At 39.3% G+C, this 21574-nt stretch overlaps 2 protein-coding genes across 5 annotated transcripts; both read left to right on the top strand.

The window, feature by feature from the left end:
* The first annotated feature begins 312 nt into the window (after positions 1 to 312).
* Positions 313 to 8028, top strand: LOC138005952 (uncharacterized). Its single transcript, XM_068852119.1, has 5 exons — positions 313 to 487; positions 1231 to 1621; positions 1880 to 1913; positions 6189 to 6302; positions 7777 to 8028. The coding sequence occupies exons 1-5, from the start codon at positions 412 to 414 to the stop codon at positions 8026 to 8028; spliced, it is 867 nt and encodes a 288-aa protein (XP_068708220.1). The 5' UTR covers positions 313 to 411.
* LOC138008250 (glycine amidinotransferase, mitochondrial-like) lies at positions 4010 to 20038 on the top strand. 4 transcript variants are annotated; one of them, XM_068855520.1, is made up of 10 exons: positions 4010 to 4240; positions 8357 to 8448; positions 9870 to 9928; positions 10999 to 11083; positions 12419 to 12563; positions 13141 to 13340; positions 14283 to 14504; positions 15264 to 15404; positions 15719 to 16051; positions 16476 to 20035. In XM_068855520.1, the coding sequence occupies exons 4-10, from the start codon at positions 11021 to 11023 to the stop codon at positions 16599 to 16601; spliced, it is 1230 nt and encodes a 409-aa protein (XP_068711621.1). In that variant the 5' UTR covers positions 4010 to 4240; positions 8357 to 8448; positions 9870 to 9928; positions 10999 to 11020; the 3' UTR covers positions 16602 to 20035. The 4 variants fall into 4 exon arrangements, with proteins under 4 accessions (XP_068711621.1, XP_068711622.1, XP_068711623.1 ...); XM_068855522.1 differs by lacking the exon at positions 4010 to 4240 and adding an exon at positions 6153 to 6302 and having other exon boundaries at positions 12425 to 12563; positions 16476 to 20038; XM_068855519.1 differs by lacking the exon at positions 4010 to 4240 and adding an exon at positions 6154 to 6302.
* Positions 20039 to 21574: the final 1536 nt, after the last annotated feature.

Raw genomic sequence — 21574 nt, 5'->3', positions numbered from 1 at the left:
ACAAGGAAAGTGCGATATGCGATTCAGCAATAAAAGATTGTTTGGAAGGATAAAGAATTATTGTTTACCCTCTGATGTACACGTATCTGATTTTGCCAAGGTTAATGTGTTCGCGCAAATGAATGTTGCAAAATCTGCATTTGTGTCTCCTATCTTGTTGGTTGTTCTGGAGAAACAATTTGTTAAGGAGTCATGATATCGCCGTGGCTGCGAACTTTAAAGCTGCAGCAGTGCGCGAGAAAGTAATATCGAGATCTTGAAAAAGCTATTGTCCAAAATTGCAAGGTCCGTTGCTCGAGCCAATCAAGTCAAAACAATGCGTGACTTGCAGAAATGACTAAGCGACTTTCAAAGTCGTTCAAAAAACAAGCAGGCAAGCGTTTAGTTCTACACATCTAACCTTTGTAAAACATGTCCATCAGGGGTTTTGAGGTGGCTAAGCAAGGAATGTTTCTGTGTATTGTGTCTGCCTTTTTCGCGTCGACAGGTAAAAACTCTTCAGCTGTCTACAAATCATATACGTATGCACTTCGCACAGTCCTGCACTTTAGAGTCTAGTTATGTAACAGAAAGTTTGGACTAGGTAGGATGATCTTCTAGATTCCCTTTCCTATCAAGGATTCAGTCTACCAAAAACAAGGAAAATTGCGTTGATCTCCAAGAGAAAAAACGATGAGAAACTGGTCAGATGAGTCGGATAATACGCTGACAAAAATGTGGTGCTCGTAAACAAGACTGAAGCACGTTTTTGTGTATAATAGCCATTTACAGTTGAAATGAGGGTAACCCCTTTGGATCAGTTCCCAGTGTAAGAGATCTCTTTCATAATGGCTAATAAACCCTTCTAGCATCGCTAAAGTGAGGTCAGTTACTAAGAAAAGTACAAAAGAATGTGAAGGTGGTCGCCATTTATGAAAGTGGCTTCAGGCTCAAACATTTTTAAAAATGGCCCATTGCAGGGGATGCGTCACGCTTTTGTTTGGTCAAACGTTAGTGACGTCAAAGTGTGACAGGAACCAAATAGGCATGTCTCTTATGTTAGCATATCACATTTTGACGTCTCCTTTGATTTTTAACCATGGCAAAATGGAGTCTATTTGTTAGGTGCAGTAATAACATTAAGTGTGTCTGTCCTCAAATTCAAAGGCGCAACAGCCAAAAAATAAAAATAACCTTAGTTCAAGACTTACATTATTTTTATATTTTTTACCTGAAAAAATAACCCGGCAGTGCACAGCTTAAAATGTGCGCACCTTGATGTGGTATGCCTGAGCCCCACGCCTGCAGCAAACTGTTCCAAATCAAGTCAACAGATGACATGCCCTGGTGTTGCAGACAGTTGCGCTAATATTTCAACTGAAATCCAAACTGAAGCCGGTTTACTCAGAAGCTACTTCTACGGCTGCGCAACCCAGAAGATGTGCAAGGACGCTGAAGAACACTTGAAAGTCATTTGCCAGAACGTAACAAGAGAAGGTTACAATCCTAAATGTAGTGTTAGCTGTTGTGAGACGGATTTTTGTGTTCCACTTGATGTGACGTCTGGTGCCAGAAGGGTCGCATCGGCATTAAGCCAGCCATTCAAAATGTTCAGTGTATTGTTTGTTCTTTCTCGGGGCCTGTAGTTTTATCCTTTTTGCCTTCACCAATGGAAACACCACTGCAAGGATGAAATTCTGTGGTTTCCATAAAACCTTTGCACTTTTAAAAAGAAGTGTGTAGCCAATGAACAATACTACCACATAATCATGTAATATTTGTGAAGTTAAAGTGAGGGAATGACCTCACAATTAACTGTACTGTTACCGTTTCGCTAATCAAAAAGTCCGCTCTAATCTGCTTTGTTACATCTTTAATGATTTGGGATCTCTGTATCTAGTATTCAGGCTATTTCGCACAAAACGATTCTCGCTGTAATTTACTCTCTAATTTTTCATACAACAAACATCTCAATTTCACCTTATTAGTCCAGCAATAGATAGGTAACAAATAAATAAAACAGCTAGCGAAGTAAAACTTCGTTCCCAGAGCCACCTTACTCCTTTATATTAAACGCTATTGGGGAGCTTAAAGCACGCGCGTTTTTGAGACGCGGACGGCAACCGGAAATTGGTCAGTTTTCCCTTTTAACTTGTCTTCACACAGCCACATCAACATTGCCAAGTATCTTTTCTCAATTAGAGATTATTAGTATCAAAATCTACGAGGCACCACTGTCCTGGAACGCGAAATGTTCTCTTCCGGTTGCGGTCCTCGTCTCAAAAACGCGCGTGCTTAAGCTCCCTTTTCTTGGAACGAGTACGCCATGGCAACGTAGGTTGTAAAGTGCAGGTTGCAGGTCATTGTTTTACCATAACTGAAACAACCCATACCTTTACAAAAATGCAAACCTAGGCTTAAATATTATTTTTTAGGCCTAATGTTAGCATTAGTAAAGGTTTGAGTTGTTTCAGCTACATGTATGGTGAAACAATGGCCTGCAACCTACCACCATGGCAACACGTGAATTGTTTTATTTTCCAAAAAGTTTCGATTTGTTCTTTATGATTTTTATGCCATTTGAATAGTTTGTTTAAGATTTATGACCATTATTCGGCCTGTTGCATTTACCTCGCTGCAAATTAATGTCTGCATCGCTTTTCATTGCTCCTATCAGTTGTTGATCTCATACAAATTTGCAACTGCCGATTCGACACTGAGATGGAGGAAAAGGTCCCATAAAAACCTCAAATCGGGACGTTTCTTTGCGAAAATTTTACGGACAGCCAGATAAATTAAGTTCACTTACGTACAAGTTTCTGCGTTGTCTCGAGTGATTTGATGGGTTTTTGGGACCCCCGTTTTCCCCTTTGTATTTGACGACGTGTCTGTCTGTGGTTTAGCATCCAGTAGTAATGGACGTGTGAAAAGTGACCTGTACTTTAACCTGTCGTCATTTTGACATCAAATGAAGTGCTTATTCGTATGCGTTTACTTTTAAGTCAACACAGTTTGTGACAGGAGTTTGGCAAAGATAAAAATATATACCCAAACGAGATGAATTTGGACCCAGCAGGGATAGCTATGGACTTGTATCAGCTGTTGTATCGCTAAGTTCCGAATAAGTTCCGAATAAGGGTTTAATGCGGTTATTTTGTGTAATGGTAAGTATTTAAATTTCGATAACCGAGCACACAGGCAAATATTGACTACACAAAAGAGAAAGCGTAACGAAAGGTTTGTCATGGTAACAAAATGAATTGAGCCGGGTCTTCGAACTGACTCTAGAAAGACTAGACATGACAACCCATCAAATTTCGTCATCATCCAGATTCCAGACATACACGACATTTTAGAACTTAAGGCCTATATCTCCACTTATGTCCAGAAATGCACGCAGTCGCAAGAATAACAAATATAACAACTGTGCTAAGGAAAATACCGAAAATAACAATTATAGCAAAAATAACGAAAATAACAAATCAAGCGAGCCACACAGGCAAATATAACAGATCACAAGCGGTAGCAGCAAGGACAACAATTCTTCAAGGCAGAAACTAAGGGGGCCTTACAAATATAACAAAAATAACGAAAAGAACAATTAGAGCAAAAATAACGAATAACGCAAACGGCAGCAGCAAGAATAACAATTCTTCAAGGCAGACAAGGGAAGGGGGCCCCACAAATATAACGAAAATAACAAATATAACGAATATAGCCAAAATAACAAACGAAGCAAGCCACAGCAGCAAGAATAACAATTCTTCAAGGCAGACAAAGGAAGGGGGCTCCACAAAAATAATTTCAATGTTAAAAAGCTTTTCATGCGACATTTGTTGATAACTTATTTCTCTAAAAGTTAACCTGATGACGTCTTTGTCTTTCATAAAAATAACCAGCCAGCAGGACTTTGTGCCATGATAATAAGCTTGGGTTCATATTTTTAATAACGGGCCGACAAGCGACACAATAGAAGAGCTTATACATACTAATGAATCATTTTTGCATTTGTCTTGATGCTCGTTTGCGCGTTTTTTGTACACAAGTTTTTGGCGTATATTTGGTTCGCTTATCTCCGAGTTGCATTGTATAATGATCACTCCTGGAATTCTGTATGCTAAATTTATTGGATTATTGGTTCTGTTATTTCGCAATGTTTCGTATTGCTTTTGTTAATCCTTAATGAGTTGGTGAATGAAATAAGTAATGTCAGCCGGACTTCATCAGTGATGTGGCGGGAGTTATTTTGGCAGGACGCAATGTAAGTACTCCTTGATAATAAACACAAAGGGCACATTAATTAATACAGTTCGCCAATAACACCTACGACGAATCGCACGCAAAGTTTTTAATTTGGTGCAGTGGCTAATAACTTGGCCCTTATTGCGTTCGATAGGCCGAAATCAAAGTGAGCTGTATTTACCTGAAGTAACATGGTAACATGGTAACATGGTAATTTGATACGATCGAGTTTCTTGTCTTCACGCACGCAACGAAATAGGAAGAGGTTTTCCCCTGTAAGAGCAAATATGTTGTTTGTTTCAATAATTTTTTCGCTGGAAAAGGATTCTGTGGTATTTTCTGCCTTTGTGAATTATAATATCATGTTGTGTATTGAATTTTCAAGCTTAAGGTTGAAATGTGATATGGGAGAAGTTTTTTAGTATTGCTCTGTAAGCAGGAAGGGTTCACATGCCTGTTGGAAGCGTGCTTGAGTTTCAACAAAATGAGCCCCAAAATCAGTGAAGAATCGTGACGCAGTTGAATAATAAAGTAGCTGCTATTTCCAAAATGATGGAATTACCTGGTTAGAATAAATAACGTCGTACGCGTCTTGGAGAGTAAATTTTAACTTTGCATCAACAAGACTTGGGCGATTGTGATCTTTGTTTTGACTTCGCTCATTTCATTGTCAAACTTTATAACACTTGACAGAAAAAGAAACTTTCAAAAACCCGGTATCTTGCCATCATTTGACACAGATACTTCACTGTTTGGCGAGTAAACATGCCGCGGTAACTTCATCACGGCGCCCGCTGAATTCCGGCGATGTCACTTCCGATTTTGCGATTTATTTGTGCAGCCAAAACTTACAATAACAAAATTGAACGTTGCAAAAATCCCCCAAAATGTTTGTCGCTGATCGTAACTTTTTATATTCTATATTCACGGTTCAAAATAAATGTTGTTTTCATGTCGTAAATATGTTATTCTCGAGCGATCGTCCTGGAAACTTCCTTCTGCTCTTTCTAAAAACTGTGTATCAATATTTATTTACTTTTGCATCAACATTTGTTTTTGCATAAAGCAAGCTAACAAAATCTGTACTTTGCTGAGTTCGCATTTGTTAGCGTTAATAGTATTTTCGGTCCGATGCTTCTGTTTTACGAGGGGAATATTATTTTGGTCTCCCATCCGAACACTAACCCCACCGAACACTGGTTAGCTTCAGTGAACTTCGGTATTACAAAGCTGTCAGATGCTCAGAGGGCACGCTTAAACGTGTGGTGAAAAGAAGTTTATCAACATGTCAGCCCAGAAGCCAATGTTTCTCACTTCCCATTTATTTTCTTCAATCTTTCTGGGTTCAGTACTTTGCTAGTAACCACATGTCTTCTCAGACTATTTACCCAAGACTTCTACCATGGCACTACAATGATAGACAATACCAAAACAATATCGTGCACTGTTAGAGCTACATATTACGCAAGGACAGATCTGTTTCGTCGTACGAACGTGTGAGGACCTGTGAACCAAAGGGCCTCGTCTGGTATGACTTCTTAATGACCCCCCAACTTGAAAAAAATTGTCTGGAACGGTGCACGTACCACAGGCAACCCAGTGTACCCTCACGGAGGGTCTAGTTTGACTCATAAAACATGCGTTCTCCCCCCTTCGTTCCTCTTGCTTGAAGAATTGTTATTCTTATACATACATACATACATACATACATACATACATACATCCACTTTATTTCAGCACGATAATGGTTAAAGCTTATGGGGTCGTGCATCTAAATTTAAAGTACAGTTGCACATAATAAAGTAATAGGTTTACAACAATTTACGGTTGTTAAAAATAGTATACCCTTAAGGCTAAGTGCTTAAAATCCTAAAAATATATAAAATCGTCATTACTGAAATTAGCAGTGGAGGCAGATGTTGCTTTAAAATGAAAATCTTTTAACAGTTTTATCTTATTCAGTCTAGAGTCTAGAGTCGAACGTTCAGCGCGGGTTATGTCCGGATGCCTGGTGCAATTGCATTCCAGAGGATGGCGCCCCTGTAACTAACAGACTGTTCTTGACTATTCTTGCATTGCTGGTGTGGCTTGTTTCCTTTGTTACTTTCGCTATATTCGTTATATTTGTTATTTTCGTTATATTTGTGGGCCTCCTTGCCTTCTCTTGCTTGAAGAATTGTTATTCTTGCTGCTGCTGTTTGCTTTATTTGTTATTTTCGCTATATTCGTTATATTTGTGGGGCCCCCTTCCTTTTCTTGCTTGAAGAATTGTTATTCTTGCTGGTGTGCCTTGTTTCCTTTGTTATTTTCGCTATATTCGTTATATTTGTTATTTTCGTTATACTTGTGGGGACCCCTTGCCTTCTCTTGCTTGAAGAATTGTTATTCTTGATGCTGCTGTGGCTTGCTTCCTTTGTTATTTTCGCTATATTCGTTATATTTGTTATTTTTCGTTAAATTTGTAGGGCCCCCTTCCCTTGTCCGCCTTGAAAAATTGTCATTCTTGCTGGTGTGGCTTGGTTCCTTTGTTATTTTCGCTATATTCGTTATATTTGTTATTTTTCGTTATATTTGTAGGGCCCCCTTGCCTTGTCTGCCTTGAAGAATTGTTATTATTGCTGGTGTGGCTTGGTTCCTTTGTTATTTTCGCTATATTCGTTATATTTGTGGGGCCCCCTTGCCTTCTCTTGCTTGAAGAATTGTTATTCTTGCTGCTGCTGTCTGCTTTATTTGTTATTTTCGCTATATTCGTTATATTTGTTATTTTCGTTTTATTTGTTGGGCCCCCTTCTCTTGTCTCCCTCTAAGAATTGTTATTCTTGCTGCTATGGCTTGTTTCCTTTGTTATTTTCGCTAAATTCGTTATATTTGTTATTTTCATTATATTCGCGCTGCTTCCTTTTGCTTCCTTTGTTATTTTTGCTATATTCGTTATTTTCGTTACTTAACAAATGTTTTTGTTATATTTGTTATTCTTGCGATTGCGTGCATTTCTAGACATATCTCCACTTATCTCGAACCTAACGCAAACGAGCCAAAACAATAGATTTTTCTCATTTGCATTAGATTCGGCACATGTTTTTGAAACGTTTGACCTAGTCCTTCGTCTCACTTCGTCGTTGACGCTCATCCGCTTCGCGTCCGAAAAATCACGCTTCGCCCGCCAAACATTTTCTTCTAGGCTTCTCGTGAGGTCGACTTGTGGCAAGTCTAATGTGACCTTGAACATTGTTTAAGAGTATATAAACCGGCTTGTAGAAGCCTTGCATTAACTGAGTGATACCAAGTAAAATCTTTGTCACTCAGTTTATTAAGCGCTCGTCATTTTGCTGGTTTGCTCGCGGAAAAGACATGTACTAAATGTTCTGACGATTTCTTACTTATTATTCACTTTTACCTAATCCTAAACTATAACAAAGCTATCTTTACAAACGAAACGAAATGAAACGAACTTAAACTTATAAGAACTCGATATAATACTGACGAAAACTAACTTACGAAACGACGAGAAACAAAAATGACTGGTTTGAATAAATATTTGTCGGTTTTTATCAGCGATGCTCCCAGAAGGGGCGACATCTATGTGAGAAAAAAAAGAAGTCCGATTTTCCCAGTGGGGACGACACCCATGTGGCAAAATCAACACGTCCGATAAAAACAATAACTCTTATTTGTCTCTTTTCAACACTAAATGCCCGGTTTGGTGGAAAAGACGGGGCATGGAGTGCCGGGGCATTGCCAACTTCTTTGAGAATTCCTCACTTCTCATCTGTAATTGAACTTTTGAAGATCTTTAGGGAAATCTGATTCATCTTCGATTGTCATTTTTCTTGGTAATACCTCCGGGTCTGGTGGCATAGTTGGAGACTGCACACGGGGCCCATACAATCTGTTTGTCTAGCCGATTGTTAGTTTATAAATGCACTGTATTTACCATTTGCCTCACCTATATAGCGATATATCGCGAACTATGTACATAAATCAACGATAAATAAACGTTGAATTACCTTAGCTGTGGTATATAGTCGTCCTTTTGCCTCAAAAGTGGTTTTTTGAGCGATTTGGAATGATTTTGAGTTCGCCATTGACTGTTAGTATAGTAGAAGGAAACTTGTCTTTCTATTGATACGCTCAGGTGAACGTCGAACACAAACCCTTCAAATCACTAAAAGTCGTCGTTGTCAGCCACAAGGATAGCCACAAGGATTACCACAAACAACACTTCAGGTAAAAATACTTTTATTTTGTTATAATACTTATTTATTATAGCACTACGATATCTTGGATTTTCTCGAAATTATGTGAAAGATATTAACGGTCACACAGTTTGTCCGGGCCCCCTGTGGAGACTGAGGCGAAACTGCGCCAATGTAATTATTGCCCTGCTTTGGAAACCAATCAGACCGGCTTCACTTTTATGCTGGGTGTCTCGCTTAATAACTAAGCTTTTCGTTTCTTCTCTTATAGATAAGAAATCAGTCGCAGTGTCAAGGTCTTTCTCATTGTTTCTAAGTCTGGGATGAGGGATGGCGCAGTGGTTAGAGCACTCGCCTCCCACCGGCTTCGATTCCGGGATCCGGCGTCATATGTTGAGTTTGTTGGTTCTCTACTCTGCACCGAGAGGTTTTTCCCCGGGTGCTTCTCCGGTTTTCCCCTCTCCTCAAAAACCGATATGATTTGATATGTATTAATTTGATTTGATTTCATTTGCGCACGACCCCATAAGCTATTCTGCTTTAAACATTATCGTGTTAAAATAAAAGTCCGATAAAGGTCTATCTCTCTTCAACACGACTCAGAGCCTGCTGCGGAAATGTGATCGACGCGCTTTCAGGCGAACTATTCGTACCGCCCTCCATACATTTCTTTTTATGCGTTTACATGAGACTGGCATGACAATGAACTCAAGGGCAAAAGCTGCAAGGGAACCAAACGAGCAAATTAAAGCCGAAAATCTTTAAATCTGTGAGAGACATTTCTAGGCTCCTTGTAATGTATAAAGACTCTCCAGAGAAATGTTTTTATCAAGAAGAATTTGATATGTTCGGATATCTTAGCTGAACATTGAAGTGTCCGAAAATTTTAGGGAATGAAATCTTCATTTCAGAAATTGCTAGCTGAACGTTACCTTCCAGGGAACCATTTGCTCATCCGAAAAAGCTAACTGACCTTTTTAAGTGCCAAAAATTGCAAAAATACCCGTCCGAAAACGTAAGGGACTACTTAGAAACCTTTATTGCCGAATCTTTTTAAGGTGATGTTTTAGTACAGAAATCTATAGCTGTTTGCAACGTAAAACCGAAATGCTTAGGACAGTTTGACTCTCCCGAATTTTATATTTCACCGAAGATTATCGTTGGGTGCCCTGAGGCTGGTCTGACTTCGTCACGGTTGCCGGACCGAGACGAGAAATTCTAACACCGGTCTGAGTTCGTACCGGTCTCAAATAAATGGCAACAAATCTCAGACCGGGTCCAGAAATTTCAAGCCGGTGTGCTTTTGGGTCAGCCATATATTTATTAGAAAAAACATATCATTTCATCCCGAAACCAGGCATCAAGCATCTCGTCCCGGTCTCACGTAAATACCCCGTAAGTGCACTTCCACCGTAAACAATGCATTTATATTTACATTTTACAATTGCGCAGATCGTCTGACAGTCAAAGCACTCGTTGCTAAACGACCACAGGGGCAAAGTGCATTTCAGGTAAGCAGTCCGAGATGGTTTCAATTCGTTTTATTTTCCTTGCTCAACAAAACGGTTCAACCTATTAGGGCTGTGAAAATATATTAACCAAGATATTAACCCCATAAATCACCCGTGTACGTTAATTTACTAAACAGTCCCAGCAACAAATCGAATTCATTTGCATACCGATTGTATTTATTTCATTGACTAAATTGTTTTGCACACCGAATCGTGCCTCAAATTCAACATTAAAGATATTTGTGAAACAATTCTGCCAGTTTTCAATAATGTGTGAAAATTTTCCTCTAAAACTCAACCATGAAACTGTTTGACAAATCGCTAACCTCTGACTCTGAGTAAAAATACTAGCGCATTTTAAAATCGTGGCTTAACTACAGAATATAGGGCCACTTATTAAAATCGTTTTCGATCGCCCTTTTTACTTTTTGTTGATCTATCATAGTCTTAAATTATCTTAGGTACTTTTCGATGTAGTCTTAGATCACAATCACATCTTCGCTCTGAGTGACTCGAACATTTGATGGACTAAGTCGGGAAGTCACGCAATCTCTTCTTAACCAAAATATTCAAATGTTAGGAGCTGGACAATCTGCGAGCCAGCGAGCCATGCCAGAAATGCGAATTTCGCATTTAAGTCTAAGAAGCGCTGATAAACAGTTATTAAGTCTAAGAACATTGTCCAAACATAAAAACGTTAAGCGGCAAAAACGAATTAATCTTGCTTCCCCAAACATTTCCTTTTGAACTCTGGATAAATGACGAGGGTGGTGTAATATTCACTGTCCATCTGTGGACATCTGTGTGTGTTGCAAGTGGATTCGCACCCTGCGAGCAGAGCCTCTTTTATCTCTTTCCTTCATACACGGAACAAAGGATATGTACCGTAAGAAAAGGCTCTGCTTGCAGGGTGGTGGATTCGAGGAAAATAATTTAAAGTCAAGTCGCCCGCTCCCTGCCTTGCGTCTCGTCCCAGGGTCAGGGTTTCTCATCACCCCGAGAAGTGCCCGGCTTTCTTGCTCTCACAAGCTCACAAATAAGTTCTAAAACCCATTGTTTCTTTTTCTTAGTGCTTAGATCACATAAATCGTCATGTTAAACTGGCGATTTTTCAAATTTGGTTGTACCGGACGCAAATTACTAAAATTTGGATTGGTAAGTTTTTTTCGTGTTTCCTACATTGATAATGCTAAAATGTGAGGTTTATTTAATGGGTGATGGGCTGGTAGTTGCATTCATTATGAGTTCTATTGTATGGTTTTTAATGTTAGTCCACACAGGGATAACCGAGTCTGAAGTTGCCTTCTTTATTTTGCAACTCATGATGCACCAATATCGGTCAGATAACGTTTAAAATTATCTCCAAAACCGAGACTTCGAGAGATCCTAAGATGTCTTTTAATTAACGAGTAAGGAGCGTCCGTAGAAAACCAAGTGAAAAGTAATTACAAAGGAAAATTATTCTGCTCTGGGAACCATCATTTAACTCATTCATTGTTTGATGATTTAATGTTCAGTGGCGAAAGGACGCCTCTTTACGAAATCGGATGGAGATGTAGTTACTTAAAAAGTATTTTTAATTCAAGTTACGTTATTAAGCCTATTTACCACATACGGCCATTGGATACGGGAAAAAAAAAGGAAATGCTTTCCCAAATGTGTGGTCTAGGTACAATAAACAAAGGCAAAAAATGAGATCCACTGTGGCGGTGAGCCTTGTTTGTCGCGAAATAACGTCTCTGCGAAATGAAAATAAAGTACGAGGCTTTACCTTCAGTACACAACATTTACAAATCAGTCGAAGAAGAAAAAACCTATTGAGCGCTGCAGGTGAACAAGTATCATGTAATTGGCTAATATGTGTGATGTGACAGGAACACTTAATTAATAGGGCCGGTTGTTTGACAACGTACGCATGCAGACAAGAAGATGTGTAATGAGAAAAAGATATTGTCAAAAATGGGGAATAAAGACATGTCGTGAAAAGGGCAGTGTCACAAGTGTTTAATATGTGGTATGTGTCAGGTACTGTGCGGGTAGCTAACATGCGTCTTGTGTCAAATAAAATTTTATTATCATCACCCTTATCATAGAATATTCATAGTAGTCTGCCTGCTGCATAACTAAAATACCAGCTGCTGTCCACAACTAGTAGATTTCGGTTCATGATTTTAACTTTCCCTACAATTATTATGGCAGTTCCTAGAAGTGTAGTAGTCTCAGTAGTTGGTCAGCTATATTATTATTGTTATTAGTATCATCATCATCATCATCATCATCATCATTATTATTATTATTATTATTATTATTATTATTATTTATCACACCATTCGATGTATTTGTTGGTTAAAGCTAGATCATCGAGTTACTGCTCACGACCCGACTCAGATATTCAAGACCCATCTGATTATCCTTTCTCTGTATGATCTCCAAATGGCTTTTTGATGATGGTGATAACGATAACGATGATGATGATATGTTATGTGATAGGTACAGCTTCAGCGGTTCCAATCCGGTGATATAGTTTCAGATAACTTGGTGGCAAGCGACAAATCTCATCAAAAACTGCAGAGCCCTGTCTGCTCGTACAATGAATGGGATCATCTCGAGGAAGTCATCGTTGGACGCATTGAGGGTGAATTTCTTATTTGACAATTTACACAAATGAGCGAAAATCATGCAAATGAACTTTTTATGTTAACCCGTAATCATTACAATATTTTTGTCAGAATTATTGTTTAAGATTGTGTCATTTTGATATTCTTCGGATTGGAGAGGTAAGTTCGTGAGCCTGAGAGAAAGTTGAATTTGTTACAAAGGAACGTTCCAGATTTGTCCGTCAAAACTCGGGGTGCATCTCCAACATCTGGGGACGCCTGGCTACGATCGGACAAACTGGCTGCGTTATATCAAAGAAAACGCCTCTCCCACGCATGCTCACGAGGCAAGGGAACAGAGAGAGAGAGAACGCCCCCCCCCCCCCCCTACCGGGTTGATGGCTTAAAGCTCTTCGTTTTGAAGATACCGAGGGAATCGTGGTGCCCGAAAAGTTACAGGACTTTCGATAAACTGGCTCCCTGCGGGCCACCTTAGTTGCTCGAGTGATGGTGTAGCAGCAATCTCTGGGAGTTGTCATGTTTTTTGACGCTGGTTAGGGCTAGCCAGGCTTCCAGCAATTGTACCTCAATATTTGTTTTTTCGTTGCATTTAAGGTGCAACAGTTCCACAGTTTTCCTTAGAAGTAAAAGCGTACATTTACGAGAAGGATTGGCCATTTTTCAGTAGCTTCAGTGGCAAGTCCTTTCCAGAAGAATATGTTGCAAAAGCTACGGAGCAAGTAGAAGAATTTTGTAACATTTTGAGACAGGAGGGGGTTACAGTACGTCGCCCAGATTTAATGAACTTCTCAGAGGTAAAAATCGAAAAACGCTGTACAAGAAACAGAAACGCTTGAACGGTTGCATCGTTCTTCTTATCGTCACGCATTTTACAATTTGAGTACGTGATCCATGCACACCTTTAGCACATGCGTAATCACTCTTGTTGTGTGGCTCAGTGCCTCAATCTACAATCATAGACAAAACCGTTGGGAAGGTTAGCACTTTTGACGTCTTCGTTGCTTCTCTCCCCTTCCCCCTCATTCAATGTTGTACAAAACTGAATGGTTTTAGTGGGAAATTGTGGTGTTACCTTTCAACATTGAATAGAGGGGAGGGGGGCTATATACGCCTTGAAGGTGAAACTATTTCTTTTGAGGTTGAACAGAAGCGGGTTGAAATAAAGCTTTGGTGTGGTTCATTTACATAACCTTCCCAACTACTTTTGTCTATGATTGTAGCCCACAGAGTCTCCGGAGGAAACAGTGACTGTGGGAACGAGATTGTGATTTATACCTTCAAAGTACAGTGGAAAGCATAGTCCATATAGGATTATCCTTTAGCGGATAAGTTTCATCGAATCCAACTGAGTAATCCACTGGAAAGCGTTATTCACCCTTCAACTATTTGGGGCCGATTTTTAAAAGAGTGTTTGTTCTGTATTGGGGGTTTGGAGGTCCGTCAAAAGACGATTGAATGTGCTTATTATTTACTATGGACTGCGTACATGCTTTCTGTCGTTAATTTGACATAATAAAATTCCCCGAAATACGATCAGGTACTAGTTTTCTAACTGGCCATCATTTTAGATTCTATGGGAGGCATCTCCCAATCCGTCATTTTATCCTTGATTCTGATTCATTTTTATTATCACCCTATTCTAAAATTTGAAAAACGTGTAAGAATTTGCTAGCCATATTCTAAAATATATCTAAAATATGGCTAGCCATATTCTAAAATTCTCGTTTTAATGCCAGGTTTACAAAACTCCGCATTTCCAGTCATCTGGGATGTACGCAGCTATGCCACGTGATGTCCTGCTTGTTGTGGGAGATGAAATAATCGAGGCACCCATGGCATGGCGGTCTCGTTTCTTTGAGTATTGCTCTTACCGGTCTCTCATTAAGGAGTACTTCAAGCAAGGTGCAAAATGGACCGCTGCACCAAAGCCTTTCATGAGCGACGACCTTTATGATCAGGTAAAAGACCCTAATGGCACTTGAATCATAGCGCTGGTTCAAATCTGATTTCATTGCAACAGATGACAACAGTAAAGATCATACTTTAGTTGCACCGGGTTCTAGGAAGAATAGTCAAGACTGAGTTTTTCGGGGCATTTTTTTTACCATATTCAGAGGACAACAGAGACGAAGATAGGAATGAAGACACGGTCGCGGATTGGAGGGGAAGGGTGAATCTTTACTGCGGATAGATATGAACAGGAAGAATTCAAACACGTAACAAGATTCTTTCAGTTACGGTTTATATAAAAACAGATAATAATAGAATTAAGAATATTGGGAGGATGCTGAACAAAGACACTAAATAGCGTGCAATCTTTCGTGCGTAACAACAGAAATCTACAGAAACACCAACTCAGAGATTTCGCAATTGTTAGCGAGTTACAATCCTTTAGTAAATAAACCTTTTGATTGTTTTCGCCTTTCTCTGATTTGTGCTAAGACCGTTTACCTGCCTAAAGTAATTTTATATCGTCCCTATGGTCTCTGTCTCAGTGTCTACGTCAAATTAATTCCTGCAAGAGTGTGTGAGTTTGAACAGCGGTAAGCTTTAACCCTAACTTGCCCTTTGCTTGGAATGTATAAAATGGTTAGAACAAAGCAGGGTCATGTCATCCCCCCCCCCCCCCCCCAAAAAAAAAATCTGGGGAGGAAACTTTCTTACTGTATTCCACGTGATCCTTATAGCAAATGACATCACTGCACCTCGATTTTCAGGACTATCTGTCACTTTCACAAGACGACCGTCGTAAGCTAGCAATGACAGAAGGGAAGTCTGTACTAACAGAGTTTGAACCATGTTTCGATGCCGCTGATTTTATGCGAGCCGGAAAGGATATATTTGTACAAAGGAGTCAGGTATTTCTTAGTTTATAAGCCATCTCCCGTTAAGTCTATGTCTATGTATTTAGCTTAAATACAAGTGCATGCAGTTGTTACTTCGTCACGGCCCTTGGTTCAGTGCCAACACTGAACATTTGAAAATATGCCACGAGTGTTATCGTCGACGTAACGGCAGAGACCCGATGTGCTTCATTTGCGAGTTTCGCTTTGTTCTGGAGTCTATTACCCATTACAGGGCGAGTGTTTTTACATTTGTTTTTGTTTTTTATCTCAATTTGTACAGGGAACAATATTTAATTCGCGCGATTTACAGTTCTTTGATGTTGCAGGTTACTAACGACTTCGGAATTGAATGGATGAGCCGTCATCTTGGCGAACGAGGCTACAGGGTCCACAAACTGTCCTTCGACGATCCTAATCCATTGCACATTGATGCAACGTTTAACGTCATTGGGCCCGGGTTAGTGTTGTACAATCGTGAACGACCCTGTCACCAGGTTGATATGTTCCACAAAGCCGGATGGACATTAGTTGAACCACCCACTCCACTCATGTCAGACACACACTCAATGTGGCTGTCATCAAAATGGCTTTCCATGAATGTCCTAATGTTGGATCCAAAGAGAGTGATTGTTGAGAAAAATGAGACAACCACTCAAAAGGTAAATTTCGCAAAACTGATTTTAAAACTTGAGGATTGTGTTTGATTGACTTGATTTTAAAATAGACATTTTAGCTTGAACGCCTTTTCCCTTCTTCAAATCAAGTGGCACATTCACAGGAAGTGCCGATTTTCTTGCCTGGCATCGTATGTTTGCTCTCCGAGTCATGCGCAAATGGGGATAGCTCTGGGGTCATGATTGTTTTCTTCCATGGAGGTTGTACCACTACAAAGTGCGAGTAGATTCGGGTGTAATCCCGAAATAGGAAGTGCGTTGGAGGTATCAATGACTCGCGTGTCAGTCAATTTATAATTTTTAACACTCTGATTACTGAACTATCTTGGCAGCTCACATTACCCTTCTGTGGAGTCATGAGTGTAGAGTAGAGATTCTCGACCAATAACTTTCTTTTTCCCATTATTAGATGTTCGAGAATCTTGGAATCAAGTGCATTCCTGTTTCCTTCCAATTTTGCAATTCTCTCGGAGGTGGTTTTCATTGTTGGACCATGGATGTTAGACGGAGAGGAACCTTGGAATCTTATCTTTAAGCACGTCAATGCTCAGCTTTCAATAGCTTAGTACAAGAAAATTGACTTTGCGAATATATTTTCTTCAAAAGCAAATTAAATTTTGAACAAGTTAAGACGTGCGAGGGCCTCACTTAGTCTCGACATTAAAAACGTTTTCCAGTTTTTCGCGGGTTTCGCAGAGGACGTCTTCTTTACTCTGGCATTGTGCGCTTGAAAATACTTATTTCTAGACATTCACTTGTGACACACTTCTTCCAGTTATATGAGCGTTCATCGAGAGCGTAAACCACTAGCTTTAGCACAAATTGTTTTGGCCTGATCGGGTACCTAAAACAATTCGAAATGAAGTAGGCTGGTGACACTATACAAGAGCGCCAAATCCTATGAGGGGTAAAAAACCCCTCTTGAACCTAGAACCTCTAGCAAAAAAGCTTAATCCTCGACCATTGTCACAAAAATTATGAGAATTTTGTGTGACGTGAAGCAAAACAAACTGGCCACTAATTCCTGCGACAGAGGGTGTAATAATTGGGAAGTGATTTGAATGAGAGGTGTAAAAAAAAAATATATATTGCTATAATCAGAGTCAAGTCTTTTCCCTTCCAAATCTTGAACATAAAACTATAAAAGTTAGAGATAACAAGTTAAACCGACGTTTCGGAGTAGACATCACTCCATTATCAAGGTAAAAATGTTCTATGATGCTAAAATTACAGTATTAAAAACGATTGACGCTAAGAATTAACATAATAAGCACGTGCGAAATTGGCTATAAGAATACTTTAGCACGAATGGAATCCGATTGCACATTGAGGCTAGGCTTAAGTGTTCTTATAAATAACATTTCAAACACTAAGCAATCAAATTTGTTTTTACATTTTTTGAGCACCTCAAAGCGTTTAAGCAGGTCCCGAGGGATCGACCCGTGTGCGTTCTTATAGTGTCTGGCAATAGCCGAGGACTGTTGCTTATGTCCCTTTACACGATTGTGTAAATGTCCGCGTGTGTAGCCTACATAACCTTCATCACAAAGGTCACATTGAAATTTATATACAACACACTGCTGATTTATGATCGGCGGCTTTGCCTCTTTCACTTTCAGTTCCTGTTCAATTTTTCTGCTGGTAAATACAGGCTGGATGGTTTTGTTTACTTTCAGGCTCAAATCCTTAAGTTGTTTTTTTACAAATTCTGCTGAGTTTTGGTCTTTAAATGGCAAGACTACTCGAACCATGTTATCCGTCTCTTGGGCTGTTGATAAAGGTCGCGGTTGGTCGCAGACCTTTGAGTCAACAAAGCGTTTGATAGTGGAATTTACGAGTTGTTTCGGGTACTTTAGGCGTGAGAAAACTGACTTCAAACGGTCACATTCGTCTGAGAAGTGTGACCAAGAAGAAGATAAACGGTGTGCTCGATCGAGCATAGTTCTCAGCTTGCTCAGGAAGGAGAGGCCTCATTCGAAAAAGCTCAGAAGTAAGGCGAAATCCTAACGGAAGAAATTCAATGAAATTACAGGGGAAAATGTGCGCGCCGTGTAATTAGTTTTTGATCAAAAAACGGTCAAGCAAAACTATGTTTTAAAAAGGTCTTTCAGAGGCCACTTGAGTCCATGGAAGAACAAAGAAGCAGTTGGTGGGTGTGACAGTGCCCAATCTCGTGAAAAATCAAAATTGGGAGAAATACAAGACGAATGGCAAGACTAAGCAACTTCCAAAGTATTCTACTTTGATCTCGAGCACATTGACTTTGCTGCCATCACAGTTACCATCTGTTGGGGTGCAAATCATACGAGCGGCTGTTTTAACAACTTTATTGGATTTACTGCAAAATTACGGAACAAAAGAGAAAAAGAAATACAAAACGTAACATCTAGGAAGCTAACCAAAAGGGAGGCACGTTAGTACCCATGCAAGGAGCCTCCCATTGAGAATAAAACCTCTAAGGCTTATGGCAAGGGTATTCTCTTACAATGGACCACGTGCGAAAACGTGATTGACAAGTGAAAAGTAATGACTTCCTAAGAAACCCTTAAAATGTAGAAACAGTGGATAAACTATTTGGAGAAACTACTTTACAGATACTATTCCCCAAGTTAACTATAAAATTACAGGATGAAGCTTGAAAAGTAGTAGTGTTACACGAGGAAATTTTAACATACGCGTAGGATTATTACAAATTCTTGTTCGTGCATGAGTACTGACAAAAGTGACATAAACATATACATTTAAATTGGAAATACCATACAAAGCTTTATAAAAGAAGATTCAGTCTCTAATTTCACGGTCATAACAAAGAGTTTCCTTGTATGAGGACTCTCTTTCCTTTAATATCCATCTCGTTGCTCGCCGGCCTTTTTATACGTTATATTTTCGACTTTTGTGAGCTGTGGTGTGGAGACCACACTACACTAGCATATCCAGGTTGCGATTTCACCAGGGATAAGTACAGTGTACTTATCGTACAATAAAGGACCGGCTCTCTTCAACAATCCCAGAAGTTTGTTAACTTTAGCCACCGTGCTGTAAATACGGGAGTTCCAAGAGAGTGTATCGCGGTTATACTTACTCCAAGATCTTTCTCTTCTCAGTTTTACTTTCAACAAATCACTTGAGACAAGTTGGTAATGTAGGTAACAGGCAGTTTTTCCGGGTTACTGTAAACGCTTCACACTTGGATTCGTTAAATTTGAGATGATTACTCGGTCCCGTAAGGTCACCGAACTACAAAACGCGTTAGATTTCAGTTTTTTTTTCTGGTGCGGCAAAATGCACAATAGCCATTACCATTCCGGAAACGAAACACTATTTTTGTTTTTTGAAATAGTTTATGGTTCAAATATTTCTTGTAAAAAGTCTGGCCCACCACATGGCATATAGTTGGTAAGTTCAACCTTTGTAGGGATATAACCCAGGAAAACCCTGGTTCACATCCCATTGATCCTAGTAAAACAACTGTCAAGGTGGTGTTTTAGTTGTAAATGGTTTGATCTTTTAGTGTATGAATCAAATGCTAGAAGGGAATGTATTGTATTATCCTTGTTTTTTTTTTTTTTTTCCACTTGACAAACATGAATACAATATATTTAAGAAAATAAGTACAGTGAAAGAAGAAGTGGAAAGAGCAAAGATAGTAAACTAATTATATGCCCTTTAATTAAGAGGCTGTCTCCGTAAGATCCTCAAGCCCCTTTTTGGACTATATCACCCATTTCCTTGAAACTTTGCGTGTGATTTACACTTTAGTGGGTTAGTTTCAAAACACATCTCCTTTCAACTCCTCGTTCATTTTGTCTATTTTTAAGGGGGGTCCCTCTGGGACACAAAAATGCAAATTTTTCATGTTCAAAATCGCAATATTTTCATAAAGTTGACATCTTCAGTCGTGCCTTAAAATTTAACGCGGAAAGTTTTCCTTCCGTTTGGTAGAACATATATGCCCTCTTATTACGGCGACATTCTTAAAGTTTTCATCCCGAATTTTAAATTTGTTAAAATTCGCTTTGTATTACCCCCCTTTTGAGAACATTTACCAAACGCTAAAAAATGGTTACACAAAATTTCATGCAGCTAAAAAGTTAATCGTCGCACGGATATATCGCTGCAGTTGGAGGAAGGAAAAGAGTTGGTCTTCGTCTCTGTTACAAAAAAGTTTGCGGCACTCATGTATAACTAGCTGGAAATCCCATGAAATACCAGTAATTTCAGAAATATGCTAATTAGTTGACAATAGGGAGCACAAAAACAGGCTCATAATTTTAACTCACATTATGTCACTTTTAGTTTTGTCAATGTGCTAATAGCTTCTAGATATAGTCTGCTGCCTTATTAAAGTAGTACTCGTTGAAACAAAGCTGGAAAAAACTGTATCTGGCATAACACACTGGTAACATGAAAAGCCAATTCCTGTGTATTGTAGCTCAAAACGGACATACTTTAAACTGAGAACAGGCGCCTATAGACTTCTTAACAAAAGAAAAGAAGAATACACTTACTTAGCTAATTTGATGTAAGAGCTGTGATCAGAGAGTACAACTTAGGAAAAGAAACGCGAAAAGGCTCGTTAAACAATATTAGACTGTCAGACCAAGCAAACGTACCCGTATGAACTCTTCAACTCGTATGTGAAGCCAAATGTGCATAAATTGCACAGGCAGATTTCACTAATACTCTCTTCAAGATTACATTTAACTCGATCTGAATAGTGCAGCGAAGAACCAGTAAATCCGTGTTTGTAATTCCGCTTAAACTCAACAGTCCACGTCGAAATGAAATTCGACACAGGTTACAGCTCATATACCTGCACTACCAAATATGGTCAACGAACACAGCAGCAAATACACAGTTTTGCGGCTCCGAGAAACATGGCCAAATAAATTCAACATAAAAGAGTTGTGATGTTGGGATTTTTAATAAAACAATTATTCTACTCGGCCTATATACCCGCGTATACCCTTATATACCCCTATATACCCATGTATGCCTTACATACCTATGTACACGCTTGTATATCCTTATATACCCCTGTATACCCACGTATACACTTGTATATCCTTATATACCACTATATACCCATGTGTACCCTTATATACCACTGTATACCCACGTATACCCTTATATACCCACGTATACCCTTACATACTCCAGTATACCCACGTATACCCTTCTATACCCTTATAGACACTCATATACACACGTATACCCCTATATACCCATGTATACCCTTATATACCCACGTATACCCATGTATATCATTATACACCCCTGTATAGCCACGTATACCCTGGTCAAAAGGAACGAAGATGCTGGGTACGAGGGTGTGTCGGCCCCTAAACCATATGTGACAAATCCCACGCCTACTCACAGCCCCAAACCGCCCTTGTCAATATGGCGAAAGAATTAGATGGCTTATATATATTCAAGGGAAAAATCATTTTATCTGTCAAATGGCAAGTACGTTTGTACTGGAGTCGCAGATTACAAAGTGTGCGCACG

Source organism: Montipora foliosa, chromosome 6 (genome assembly GCF_036669935.1).
Source record: "Montipora foliosa isolate CH-2021 chromosome 6, ASM3666993v2, whole genome shotgun sequence".
NCBI lineage: Eukaryota > Metazoa > Cnidaria > Anthozoa > Scleractinia > Acroporidae > Montipora > Montipora foliosa.
Note: the sequence above shows the minus strand (reverse complement) of the source record. Positions and strands in the feature narration are given on the sequence as shown.